The following is a 13,611-nucleotide window of genomic DNA, read 5'->3' on the forward strand; positions in this document are numbered from 1 at the left end:
TTAAGCTGGCAGTGAAAGGGTAAAGCCAAACAGCAGCTTTGATGAAGATACAGACTCGGATGAATGGCTTCAAAGCTGGGATGAAACACATTAGCTGCTCTTTGTGATATCTATTACACAGAGAAGACGATGGGGACGAGGACGGACTGCAGATGTTGTTGTGTGTCATTGCTCCAGCCACACACAGAGAGGGACAGATGGATCCATTCCTCAAGGGGGTGAGGGGGCCAGCGGATGACAGTGTGAAACGTGATGATGAGAGTGCAGCTATTTAACAAAACAGCACTTGTGGCATGCAGCAAGCCCAGTCAGTCATACGCTACCCTCTGCTCTTGGGTGGAAACAAAGGTTTGGAAGCCGGGGGCGACCCCGAAGCCCAGCTCATGGAGGAAAGGAGGCTCTGACTGAGTGTGAAGCTGTACCTTTATGCCGGCCTCATAGGACGTCTCATCTAGGGCAGGGGGGTGAGGACACACAGCCCACATGGTTATCAAAATAAGAAGTAAGAGTGAGGACAGGGACAGAAAGTCGCTGCTCCCTCTTACAGCATTGTGTACTGGTGGTTCATCCTTTCAACACTTCTATACTTAAAGGTCCCATATTGTGCAAAAATCACTTTATTAAGTCTTTTAGTGAAATTTGTCGGTCTTTGGCTTTCCTCCCAGCCCACAAAATGTGATATTTAATGACAAAATCTGTACTTAGTAGTGCTTGTGAATGTAAAATCCTGACCTAAAATGAACTGTTTGGATTTTGGGGATTTGCCAACATCAGCGATTCCTTTTTTTGACCGATCAGGAGCAAGTCTGACCTGAATGGTCCACCGGAACAGATACCCCCGAACCCCCTCCCTGCTGCTGGAGAATGTCAAAGTTGAAGGGCCATCACTGCTTTGTTTTTGGCTGTAAACAGCAACATAGTTCCATGCACACACTTCCAATCTCAGAAAAAGGCAAGACTAAGTGGCTAGAGTTCATTTTTCAAGGAAATGTGCCAGCTACACTTACTAAAACTGTGCATGTGTGTGCTAGTCACTTCACGGCCCACTGCTTTCCCAACTTTGGACAGTACAACAGAGGGCTAGGGAATAGACTGGTCCTGAATCCAGGTGCATTACCAACCATCCACCAACAAACCTCAGACCCTGGAAATGTGAGTATTTTAAATGCTGTGTGCTGTGGAGCAGATGTAAGAGCTTTTCCTCAGTGTCCCCCCTGTCTCTGTGTTAGCTTCAGGATGCTAACTTTAGCCGCGTTTAGCCTGTAATGTTTTGGCTGTTTTCTAAACATTGTGCACTCGGAGCTCATGGCGCCGCTCTCAGTGACGCTGAAGAGTGGGACGATATCAGCGGTGGCTCATTTACATATAAAGGTCACGCCCACTAAATCAGAGCGTTCTGAACAGAGGGGCTATGAGAGCCTGGAAACAATGCTGCTGTGCTTGATTTATTGGCTTTTTGGACCAAAATAGGTTACTACCATTTCATGAAGACATCAATGATCCATATTAAACTGCAGAAAAGGAGCACAATATGGGACCTTTAAAAAGTTTAGTAAAAAGTCTTTCTCATCCATCCTGATCAATGATAAAGTTTCAAAGCCCTGAGCAGACACGCATCAACACATTAAAACATCATGGCAAAAAACATCTGATTGTTTTCTCAAAATGTGCATTTCTTGTTCTAATTTTTCCAGGATTGCAGTGTTTTTCATGAGAAAGCAGGTTCATTTCATCTATTTTTCTTTTATCTTGAGATAACAAGAGCTTGTTTTCTTGTGATAATGGGGTGATTTTCTGGTGATTTAGAAAACAAAACAATAGGCAGGTAACCGAGACACTCACACTCAAGAGATGTCAAGTTTCCATTTTTTGTTTTGCGCTTCTGTACGTTTGGCTTTAGATACACCATCTAAAGTAACGCAGTAAAAAAAAAAATCAAAGGTGAAAAAAGTGGAGAAATGATAAGAATTTATCTTTAATCACCAGAAAACAGAGTTAATCAAATGTATGGATGCGTGTCTGCTGTATAGTTAAGTCACCATGGCTCTGAGAGTTTAGTCATAGCTTAGTTTTCAAATTAAAAGTGTGAAATCACACAAGCTTCAGTCATCCGTCTACACCGAGTAGTGTCAGTGTTTCCATCTCAGACTGAGTTAAATTAATGCTTCCCAGGCTTTAATGACAGTCTAATTAATTCAGCATATATTTTAGACCATAAACATGTCTCCTGGCTGTCACCAGTGTGGGCGCTCACATCATTAATATAAATGACAATCTACACACTTTAGCTTTCAGGAGGAAACTTTGCGTTGGTGATTTATAGATCAGATTCCCGTCTCTGCGATGCCTGAGTGATGATGCACTCGGAGCTTTTTACAACAAGGATAAAGAAAGAGAGACAGAGATATGTCTCAAAGTGCTTCCCCAAGAAATGATATTTGTCATCTTTGTGGTGTCCAAGTGTCTGCTTTAGGAGACTCTGCCTCAGTAATCCCATGTTATTCTGCTTTAAAACAAAGGGTGGGTGATTTCGTTTGATCATTAATCACATGCTCGCAAAACTGACCGAGACCATTAGCTTAAGGAGCAAAATCATTTCAATTAGGCTTGATCGCTGAAATAATGAAGCTAATTCACCGCTGGAGTATCCATTACTTCAAGACTTCACAGGGATTGATTATGTGGTAGAAATTTTAATGAGCCTGCGGCAAAATACAAAAATTCACTTGATCTCAGAAGTAATCAGCAAAAAACCCAAATCCTTTGTGACACAGGCGCCATTTTCTTGTGACTTACAATGAGGGTAGAAGTGTTTATTAGGAGATTTTCCTTTCTCTGTCGCTGATCTCATTCAAAAACCAAAAGACTAGCGTCAGGCTCCTGTGCTACCCCAGAGGAGGCAACTTGAATTTGTCGTCTTAGCAACCTCACACTACTGCTGTACAGTATGATTAGATTTAGATAGAAAATCCATGTCAGCTTAGAGTTCTGACCCCGAACATGAGCCTCCCAATCAATTCCTGCTGTTACTTCCGTGACTTCTCTTCCTCTATCTCTGCGGAGATAGCGGTTAACAGAAAGTTTGAGCAAAAACTCGAGACAAACCTGCCACAGGCTATCCTGCTCCCCCTTAGTGTGTGCTTGGAAACTCATTTTACTGCAAATTCTGAGGCATGTCTCACAGTTAGTCGTCTTTCTCGTCTCATAAAGTGCACTGCAAGTCTAAATGGGACTGAGGACTTAACTAGCATGATGAAACACACGGCAAGCTTCTTTAAATAGTCCAATATAGCATCAAAAACATGATAATTAGTCTTCAGCAGTCTGATATTTTTGGTGAGTCTTTAAAGAGGTCTGACGATGGTGAAATGTTTCTACTAATAGACCATTTGAGCAAAACCTTTAAAGGGAAAAATGTCCCTCAATGTTTGGTATCACATCGGCAATTTCTTTAAAGGTTATTAACCTTGAGAAATTGCTAATTCTCTGTTTGAAACACTTAGATTAGATTTATAAAACTAATCAAGGCTGTTGTAATCATTAGAGCCTGCTTATTATGGTTGTGTGCGCTCCGTGAGTCCCTCTCACACTTTCTCTCTCCCTCTGTCTTTGAATGCACCACCAGAGACAATTTGTCACGGCGTTCAAATAAGCTGTGTTCTTATTTTTTTCCCTCCACAGTATGAGAAGTAAAACAAACACTGTGAGCTGCCAGATATATCTGCACGCAGTGTAGTCTGAGGTTGTTTTGGCTCAGCTAAGCGCAGTATGCTTTTACGCCCGCCTTCAGTCATTACTTGGCTCTGCTCTATCGATATTCCTCTACGTCTGTAATTTCTCAGTTTCATCTACCAAGAAGTGCTGGGTGTTTATTCAACAGCTTAACTACATATTTCCCAATGTGGAGGTGAATAACCACAGATCTGATTTTGCTCCAGACTCTGCTACGCAGACATATTTAAGGGGGTAGTGGCTGGGGCAGGATTTGGGGACAAACACAAGAAGAAGTGGAGCAAAATAATAAAAGGGGGAGGTTGTGGTTTGAGGGAGGAGGCTGAACATTAGGTACCAGTTGCTGCTGACATGACACAAAAGTTTGAAAACCAGGGGCCACACCAAATCCCAGTTGGTCAATGAAGGGCGGCTCGTCCTGGCTGTGGATCTGAACCTTGATGCCCGCTTCGTAGGAGGTCTCATCTGTGGATACAGCACGCCAGAACATATAACAACAAGTACACTCCCCTAAAGAAACCCGCTCTTTTGGCTCTGGCTCTGATAGTGCTGCTGAGAGCTAAAATAAGAGAAACGTTAGAGATTTACAACCAGTGATTTATTACAGGCTGTATACTTGATGATTGTTAGGGAGGGTGGTGTTGCTGTCCACTGTAAAACTGAAGACAACTTGTCAATGAATTTATTGGACATGTCAGATGTAGAGCTGGAAAAACATATCAAGATTATGAGCTTTTAAACATGCTCGTAAATCACTTGTGAGGCTTAAAGTCTGCAGACACTGACCTGGGAATCATTTCGGGTTTTGTTTCCAAATAATGCAATATACAAACATTATGGGCTAAACTAAGTGCAAGGTTAGCTGCTGCAGTTCTTGGGAGTAATACAATGAGATACAGAGATTTTCACAAATGTAATACAAGTTTATATATAACCTTAAATTATTAAGCAACACTGACCTGTCTCTCCCCAAACAGGCAAGTATTCGTCCTGCTGAATATCCAACATGATCTCCAAGCCGTTTCCCGTCCCTCCTTTTAACGTGGTCAGTAGGGGGTTGCCGTCCAATCCCGAGTTGAAAGTGTAGCATTTCCCGTAGCGTGTGTAAATCTGGAAAAAAAAAAAAAGAGAGCACAGAGAGAACAGGAGTGTTAATGAAAGTCAAACTGTGCCCATGATGCAGAGCCTCAGGTAAATTGTGCACCTGTACCAGATGTATTACATGTCGGCTCGTAATTGTAGAGGACAGCTAATCATTGTAGAGGTTTTGTGATTATCAGAGAGAGAATACCGGCTTTATACGGGCACCTGGCTCTGATTTGAGGAATTAATGAGCTTCCTTAGCAGCAGCACCAGCAGCAGACGAAGCTATCAATCTCTCCCCAATTTCCCTCCAGATTTCCCTCGAGTAACTTGGGGTGAACGTACCATTTTGCAGCCGTTAAATAAGAGACATCTGAGGTGGGAGCTCTCTGGACACACAAACAAACTCTGAATAAAAAAGACACGTGTGTGCCCTGACTCATAAACTCGTTGAGAGATCAAAACTGTGCCAGAAAAGCTCAGCAGTACTTAAAGTTTGATTTGTGGCTGCTACGGTAGATTTGCTTGCAAAGAATATCTTCCTGATTTATTAAATCCCGTAGGCTTCAGTTATTTATTTTCTGTTTTTTTCCTTCAGAGGACACACTTGACAGAGTGACATTCCATTTCAAGTTTATGAAATTTCTTTGTGATTGGAAAAGTTTTAACAGCCTGCAAACCAGTGAAATAAATCTTCATCAAAAATGGAACATGTCATTTCAAAATGAACAAAGGCTACAATTTGGATGACGACTAAGAGAGCTTAAATCTTGAAAACGGCTGGAGGGGTTCAGTCAATTCAAGATAAGCCTATCAATCTGAGATACGCTTATGACACTGTAAAACTGATTAGTTATGCAACGCTTTGAAGAACTCCGATATCTATTCAGCACAGTGTAACACCAATAAAACCTTTTTTGACTATTTTAAATTCTAACAACACAAACCTTTGACATCAAAAAACCCTTAAGAATGCACATTGACGCTCCAAGCAAAAACAGAAGTCTGAATCAGACAAGAGTACTAAAAGAATCTGAATCCTAAAGGGTGATTTTTGATTTTTCTAACTGAAAAAATCCATCATACATGTTTTAACCCCTTGATGCCAGTGAGGTCTTAAAGTTAAAATGACTTTTGTATCTCATTACTACCTATTATTCATATTCTACACATACCAATGATTGTATTGGATCCACTTTGCCATAATATATTGGCCAGAGGATGAACTTCTCATGTCTCTATAACATGACTTGGTTATAACTATTGTATGTACTTTACTCAAATTTACAATCTCCACTCAATTTATCATCTGTAATATTGCAAAAACACATAAAAACAATCAATTTTTAGAACTGTTAATTAATAAAGGCAGTAAAGGGTTAGTAGTTTTTAACAGAATACATTTTCTTTTTTAAAAGTCTGAATTAGAAACAGCTTAAATTTTTATGCCAACTTAACTGAAACATAGACTCAGACTTCCTTTATTGTCATCTCAAAAATTACACAGCAGTGCATTTGGACTGAGAATGGAAATTGATAAGATTTTGTCCATACCGATGCCCTTATTGATTCTGCTTATTGATCTGATTCTTTATTGATTCCCTTATCAATTCCTGTTGTGAATTTTCTTGGTACTAGAGGTAGATTTACAGTTTTTCTGTGTCAACAACAAGTAGGCCACCTAGTGTTTCAAAGTGGTTATAGCAATGGTTTAAGTTGTTCGGAAGCTTTCCGTAGTTATGAAGTCAGCCATGAGCCTTTCAATTGCCTGTTAGCTTTCGACGTTTGAAATTCTCAGTATGTTTTACAAAGAGTTGATGTGATATGTTTCTGTGATGAAAGTTGAAATTCTATTCTGAAGCTGAAGTTACACTGATGTATGCTAACTGCAAGCATATCAATGCAGTTTCCCATATACGTTAGCATCAAGCTATTTTGTTATTTTGGTAAATAAGGCGATTTATACCATTTCCAATGTACTGAAAATGAATCTCCTAAGAGAGAGTAACGCACATTTCTTTATGAAGTCAGTTCAGTAAAACTTCAAGCTGAAAATCCTGAATCAGAGTTTTCTTGGGAAACTGGTATCATCTGCTAAGCTAAGATAGCTGCAGCAGACTAGTCGGGTAAGGCCTGGCCGCTCCGGCACAATGTGAAGAATTGATAAGGGAATCGTTAAGCACAAAGGCTAACGATATTGATGGATTGAAACATTTCTTATCCATTCTCAACAGGAACTGGTTTTCGATTCCCATCCCTAATTTAGACTGAAATTTTGTTGCAATAGATTCCTGTGTTAACAGACAGTGATTACAACTGTAGACAGTATCAATATATAAAAATAAATGGCAGAACAAGCTGTTTGGCAATGGCAGAGTAGATTTGGTAGATTTTTCATGGGAGCAACTGATAACCTCAGCGCTTTCCAAAGGTAAACAATTTGTTACCAAGCGGTATTGTTACAGCTAATGAAAAATCCACCAAACACAAATTGCTTCACTTTTTGTAGTATGTTTATACCTCTTCATTTGGTTGGAATCAATTGCCAAAACTACAGTGGTGTTGAATCGTTTTGAAAAAGAAGTGATATGCCCCTTAGGATTAGTATGTCATCATCGTTATTCCATCATTTTTGTGTAAACTGTTTTCCTGCCCCAGCCATTATTAGTTGTTTGGTTCTTGTGATGGTTCTTTATCATTACAGTTCGGTGAAAAGAGGTTTTATTTCATAGATGGATGAAATATTTAGAGTACGTCACTAAATGTTTGTCAGCAATAGACATCAGTGAGCAGACTAAAGCTGTTGTTGTTGTTGTTGTTTGGTGTGTAGTGCTGTCCAAGGTGCTGATGTCAAGATGATTTTAAATCTAAGTTGAACCCATAAAAGATGCCCCATATTGCGTTTGTGAGATTTAAACCCAAGTTTAAAGGACTACTTCAAATTTCTACATCTGAGAGACTGAATCAAACAGAACTGAGGGGAATTCACATCATCAGTTCAGAGAGAAAGTTTTTAACTAGATCCTGTTGTGAATTCAACATAAATTATGAATTTAAGTTTCAGTTTCATTTCTTTGCTCAAAAAGTCAAATTATTAAATCTGTTTTAAAGAGTAATTTCTCATTTCCCACTGTGCTGCATTTCACACAGCACAGTAACATAAAGGCTGTCAGTACACATCCATGTGTCACACAGAAATAGATCCCAGCTCTACAGTTACACCCTGAGAGGAAATTGTCGCTCCTTGGATAATGATTTTTCTGTATTTCACAACAACCTGCCTGTGTGTCTACACCTGTCATTGTTATATTTTTACGACAAGAAGTCATACCAGAAAGAAAGGGGGACATCATCTGTCAGTGGTTCCTTTTCACTGACCCGTCCTGGTAAGAGAGCTGCTAGCAAAAACCCAACCAGCATGGCAAAGCTGATCTCGAGAGATCAGAGGCAGCGGTCCATGTCCAGAGTGAGAGAGACCAACATGCAGCTCAGACAGATAAGACAGAGCTTTGGTCTGTTCCCCCTGCTGGCTGTATAATGAGGTCTACAAAGAGGCGAGAAACCACGTTTTTAAGGTTCAGATTCAGGCTGAGATAAAAACAGAGCTTAATTCAGTCATACACCATGTGCTGCTTATTAAGATGCAAGCACCAAACACATTTCAAATCCCAATTATGGGGCCAACCTTGCCATGGAGACTGGATGTTGAGGCTTTTTTTTTCTGATGTGTGCAAAACAAGGGGAGCCACCATGGACATCTGACATTTTGTAGTGTGTAAGACTTTGCATTTCAACCAGCTCCAGACGGGTTGACAGAGCCACTCATGCATGCTTAGTGTTTTGGACTAGAATCTAGACACTCTGCAGAGGCAAGATGTTAAATGTGATGCCAGAGACTAGTCTGTGTATTAAATTTACATTCATGGTCCAACATTTGATTTTTTTTTCACAGCGCCACAGAGATAAATGAGCTACTTCTCACTGCAGAGGTTTCTCCTCTCAGTCTTTTGGAAATTTTCTGAGGATGTTATGAGCCACTGGTTTTTGATGAAAGCATTTGATGAAAATGTTACAACTCAGAGCAGTGTGACTGTAGTTTGCATCTACTCCCTCCATGCAGCATTCAGTAGCTTCTTCTAAATCAAACAGTGTAATTTGAGTCTTGTATTGTTATGTGAAACTTAGCAGCATTTTTGAAACAAGACTCCACATGCCCTCCAGATGTTTAATTAGAAATGCTAAAAATTTAATCTGCACTGGTTTAAAGACCTGAATAATTCATGAAATCATTTGTCTTCCTTAATTTTATTTTCGGAGGTCGTAAAGCAAAAAGGTGAAAAAGAAACTGAGGTTTAGAAATAGTGCCAGAACAGTTGTGAATAAAAAGTAAGTCTTTAAAGTGAGGCAGACACAAAAGTCACTGATGATGCCATGACATTGTTTTTTTCCACTTCAACTCAAAGATAAGACTGTATTCTTTCCTCTGAGAGAATTTTTCAGAGCATCATGTTTGATAAGACAAAAGCTGCATTGATGTAGAGACAAAACCAGGACAGGCTTTTTAGCAGCTTTGAAACAACACCATAAAACACCCTCAGAGAATGCCCGCTGAAGGGCTCTTAGTCAAATGCTTCCATGAATTATTAACACACCTTGTAAACAACATCCACATCCACACCTGGCAAACACCATCTTTCTCTTTGTACATACAGTGCTGAAGTTTTTGTGGTTGCAAGTTTCCCCGCGAAACCTGCACTCCAGCAGCATTTCCTCGAGCTGGTGACCGAGGCGCCCCATCATCTCGGTGGTGTTGATGCGGTAGTTGGGGTGTGGACTGTAGTTGTTGAAGTCCAGCAGGCTGAGGAGACCCTGTTTGTGGCTGTCTTTGAGTATGGACAGGCTCTTCTCCATGACGGTGTGGTTGGGATACATGAGGTCCATCCAGTAGCCGCTGTGGTACAAGTCCTCCTTGGTCAGAGTGGACACACGAAACACGTTTTTGTTGCAGAAAGTAACCGCTGGGAAGGACATGTTGTGAGCCCAAACCATGTAGATTTTTGTGACAGCCGGGTAGGACATCAGGTAGAGGATTCGGTTCCAGGACCAGGTGCATAGAAGACTTATGCAAAGAAAAAAGGCCATGACCCAGATGACTCTTTGTGGTTTGGACTTGTCTGGAGAGAAGATGAACTTCAAACCATGGACTTTGGTCCTCATTACGAAAGAAAATGTAATCTCTCTCCATGATGCTTTGAGTGAGCTGGACTCAGGTTTTTGAAGAGGTGTCTCTTGGACATCAGATTGTTTGTGCTGCCCCAGGGCAACTGATTCAGATGTTGGTGCTTCAGCCATAATTACTTCTGTCAAGACAGGCAGGTCTGTACAGGATACAGTTCCTCAGCAGCTCACCCAACACATCCTTAATTTACACACACAGTCTTTCTCCATCTCCAGGTTTGACAAATCCAGGAAGCAGCGACTTCAGTCCTAACATGCAGGCGTCCCACAATTCAGCCTGGAAGATTATTTTCCGTAAAGATACAAACAAGAGAAGTGGGCTCCTTAGGGGAGGCAAAATTGATTTACATAATGATTCCTTTATGGGAAAAAAACAGCTGAATCACTCCATTAACAAAAAAGCATCAAGCGTAACCATCACCAGCTCTTCATCAATGGATAAATGGACGTTATAATTGCAGATGCAAGCGACGACTTCTCTCCCACAGGCAATCACTTTGAAAATCCGGAGAGGCTTACCCCTGTTGCTCAGATCTTTCACTCCTCCATCTCCCTCTCTTCTGCCAGACAATACTTGCAGATTTCGGTGGTTTCTCTCTTTGTGCAGTAGCTTGCCCAAAACCCAACTCCTCCCTTTTTCCACAGATTGAAGAGATGCTTTTGAGTGTGTTGACTTGCAGCCTGCAGAAGGAAATATCAAGCTTGTTGCCCCCCTACACATACTCTCTCTACAGTCGAATGGAGAATGAGGTGGAGCTAGTGGATGAAATTGTTTTCCTCCGGTGATGAAGTAGACCTCCAATGGTACAGAGAGGGGAGGGAGAGGATATCAATCAAATTAGAAAAAAAATTGTAATAAAGAAATTCTGGCACAGAAAATGATGATTGAGCCTGATATGTATCAGTGTTGAAGTATCCGCAGCTTGCTCGTGGATCAATAAATCTATATATTTGATAACTAAAAGGAGACAGCTAAATAGGGAAACACACAGCCTAAGCCCCTTCAAAATGTGCTGGAAATAAACCTAATGCCACATTTTCAAGTTCCTCTTTTCTGCCATTTTACATATAATTTCAGCATAATAAGGGCTGACATCCTGCTGCATGCAGATGTAGCTCTGGCTGATATTAAAGGTACTTTGCTCCAATTATGTGAGAGTATCAGAGGCTTCTGTTCTGCAGAAGGCTCAGCCTCACACTGAGACTTTTTTTTTCTATCACGTTAGCTGAAATCTTTTCAGTCTGTGATGTGAGTATTGGCTGAATGAACTCATCACAGCTGCAGAGACATATGGTTGTAAATAATGGCTGTCGAGTGAAGAAAAAGGGAAAAAATGTTGGATGGATGTGTTTCCTTCTAGGAAAGAGAACAAATGTTTGTATTTCTGTATTTTTTTTTTTTTTTAGAATTGAGCTGCCATTTCTGAATCCATCTGTACATTATGCTCTGATGTCGCCAGTTTCATCAAATTCAAAGTGTTATTATAACAAGGAAATTAGTGGTTCAGTCACGTCAGAATAGCAGGCAGCCAAACTCATAAAATGTAACTCCCCCCAGAAAAGTGGGACAATTGCTACTTTAGAAAGTTTTCCTCCAGCTTTTTGCTTTGAAAAGTTGCATCGTTCTCATGTGTTGATGCTAAAAGTTGAGCTAAAGCCAGTGATGTGTTAGCCCAGTGTAGAACCAGCAATATAATAACAGCAAATAAAATCAACAAAAACAGTTTGAGCTTTACAGCTAAACAGGAAAAAATGATTTTTTTTCTATTACCCACCTCATCTCTGCTAGACAACAAACCTGTGGCTAAAATCGCTAATTATTCTGTTGTAACTTGTGACTTTACATAAAGATGGATGATGTCTTCAGTTCCTCTTGTTGTGACTAAAATTCTCACTCTTTTACCAGCCAGTAATAATACTCAGCCAGCATTATTGTTTTATTAGTAACTAAAATTATTTATTGTCTGTACAACAACACCATGACAATCACACAAACACTACTACTGTGGAGCAGGACACAATATATATTTAGCAGACAGTGGACGACTCACAGTGCTGAAACAAAGCCTAACAGAGGCATAGCTCACCACCAGACTCATCTCATTTCAGGCCTTGTGACTCAAAAGAAAAAAATATATAAGCATGAGATGGTTTGTTTTTGTTTTCTTTTTGAATCTCTTCAATAAAACTTGGCCACAGAATACATCATGTCGGGTTTAGTGGTTTACTGTCAGCGCTTCAGTGTTTTTATTTCCGTGCCTCTGCGCGGAGTGGAGGCTGCTTTGAAGGTGCCCTGCTTTATCTTGTGATGCTGTCTTGCATTATATCCTTTGCACACCGCTACAAGACTCACCAGCTTTGTATAAAAGAAGCATTTACATTTGTCTTTGTTTGCTCTATTTACGTCTACATCAGTTTCTCTCTTCCGATTTTCTGATGGAGACTTTTTTTCCGCTGCTAGCTTAAATGTTTAGCTATATGCACAGTAACAATTAATTCTACTGGTAAGTGAGGAGGGGCAGCCACTAATGCAAGGCCATTATTCTGAGAGTAACACTTCATTAAATAACTATTTTAATGAGTCAACATCTGGTGCATTAAAAAGAAGCAGTCATTCATTGTCGAAATAAAAACAGTGCCTATATAGGCTATTATTTACAATATGAGAAGAGAAGATAAAAAAACAGTGGTGATAAATAAAATCACACAATTCTATGACTTTTATTTCATGCAGCACACAAGCAGGTTGTGCTCAATCTGCAAACACAGACACACACCCAGGGCTCTTTGTGTCTCACAAAGTTTAGCTACAGGCCAAAAACACTCTGTTACAAGAGTCTGCAAATTCCAGATGCATCTTTCAACTTATCTACTTTGTGAATTAGCTTTTGATTGTGTTTGTCAATCATGACCTAAAACCCATTTTTTTTCAACACCAGCAACTAATTAAAGCTGAACTTAATGGACAGGAGATCTCCCAGACAAAAATGTTCAACAAAGCTAGGCGGTTATAATGTGTACACAAATATATGCATATAAACAGTCTTTAACAAATGTATCGGACCACAGCCCAGTATAATATGCTTGCCTCTGCTGCCCTAAACTAACAGAAAATTGATGATGACTACAACATTTTGCATGTTTCTGTTATTGTTAATCCTCCAGTTTGTACAAGCTCTCCAATCAAAATGATGTCTTGAAAGCTGAAATATAATTCTTGTTTTTATTCGTGACCTCCAGGTGTTTTTATTTTTTGATTGCCAAATTATGGTTAATTATTTTTTCCCTAACACAAAAATATGTTTTTGTGGTTTTACGTTATAATTGGTTAATTTCTAACTTCTTAGAGAGTTCCTGCGTGTCAGCTCAAATATGGGTATAAAAACTCACTGCACTGCTGAACTCACTGATAAACAAAGAGCTCAAGTTTAAGCACTTTATGATGCTGGATGGTTTTCTTATTTTCATGACAGACAGTCAAGTATTAGGCAAGATATAGCCTAGAACCAGTATCTGATACACAATATAGATCTCAATATTCTGATTCCTCTTCCGAAT

General features: G+C 40.0%; 1 protein-coding gene across 9 annotated transcripts in view; it reads right to left on the bottom strand.

Moving 5' to 3' along the window:
* The window catches only part of asic1c (acid-sensing (proton-gated) ion channel 1c), a 129,616-nt gene that overhangs the window by 13,203 nt on the left and 102,802 nt on the right, over nucleotides 1-13,611 (bottom strand). For 3 of the 9 annotated variants that reach the window (XM_074689147.1, XM_074689150.1, XM_074689151.1), the window contains exons 2-3: nucleotides 4,692-4,842; nucleotides 4,070-4,197 (exon numbers count right to left, since the gene is read on the bottom strand). In XM_074689147.1, the coding sequence (XP_074545248.1) occupies nucleotides 4,070-4,197; nucleotides 4,692-4,842 (279 nt within the window). Of the gene's footprint in view, nucleotides 1-323; nucleotides 452-4,069; nucleotides 4,198-4,691; nucleotides 4,843-9,525; nucleotides 10,785-13,611 lie in introns of those variants that run through there. The other 6 variants (XM_074689144.1, XM_074689143.1, XM_074689145.1 and 3 more) reach the window with 3 other exon arrangements.

Source organism: Halichoeres trimaculatus, unplaced genomic scaffold (genome assembly GCF_033239565.1).
Source record: "Halichoeres trimaculatus isolate MK-OKI-2021-1 unplaced genomic scaffold, fHalTri1.1 fHalTri1_scaffold_15, whole genome shotgun sequence".
NCBI classification, from domain to species: Eukaryota; Metazoa; Chordata; class Actinopteri; order Labriformes; family Labridae; genus Halichoeres; species Halichoeres trimaculatus.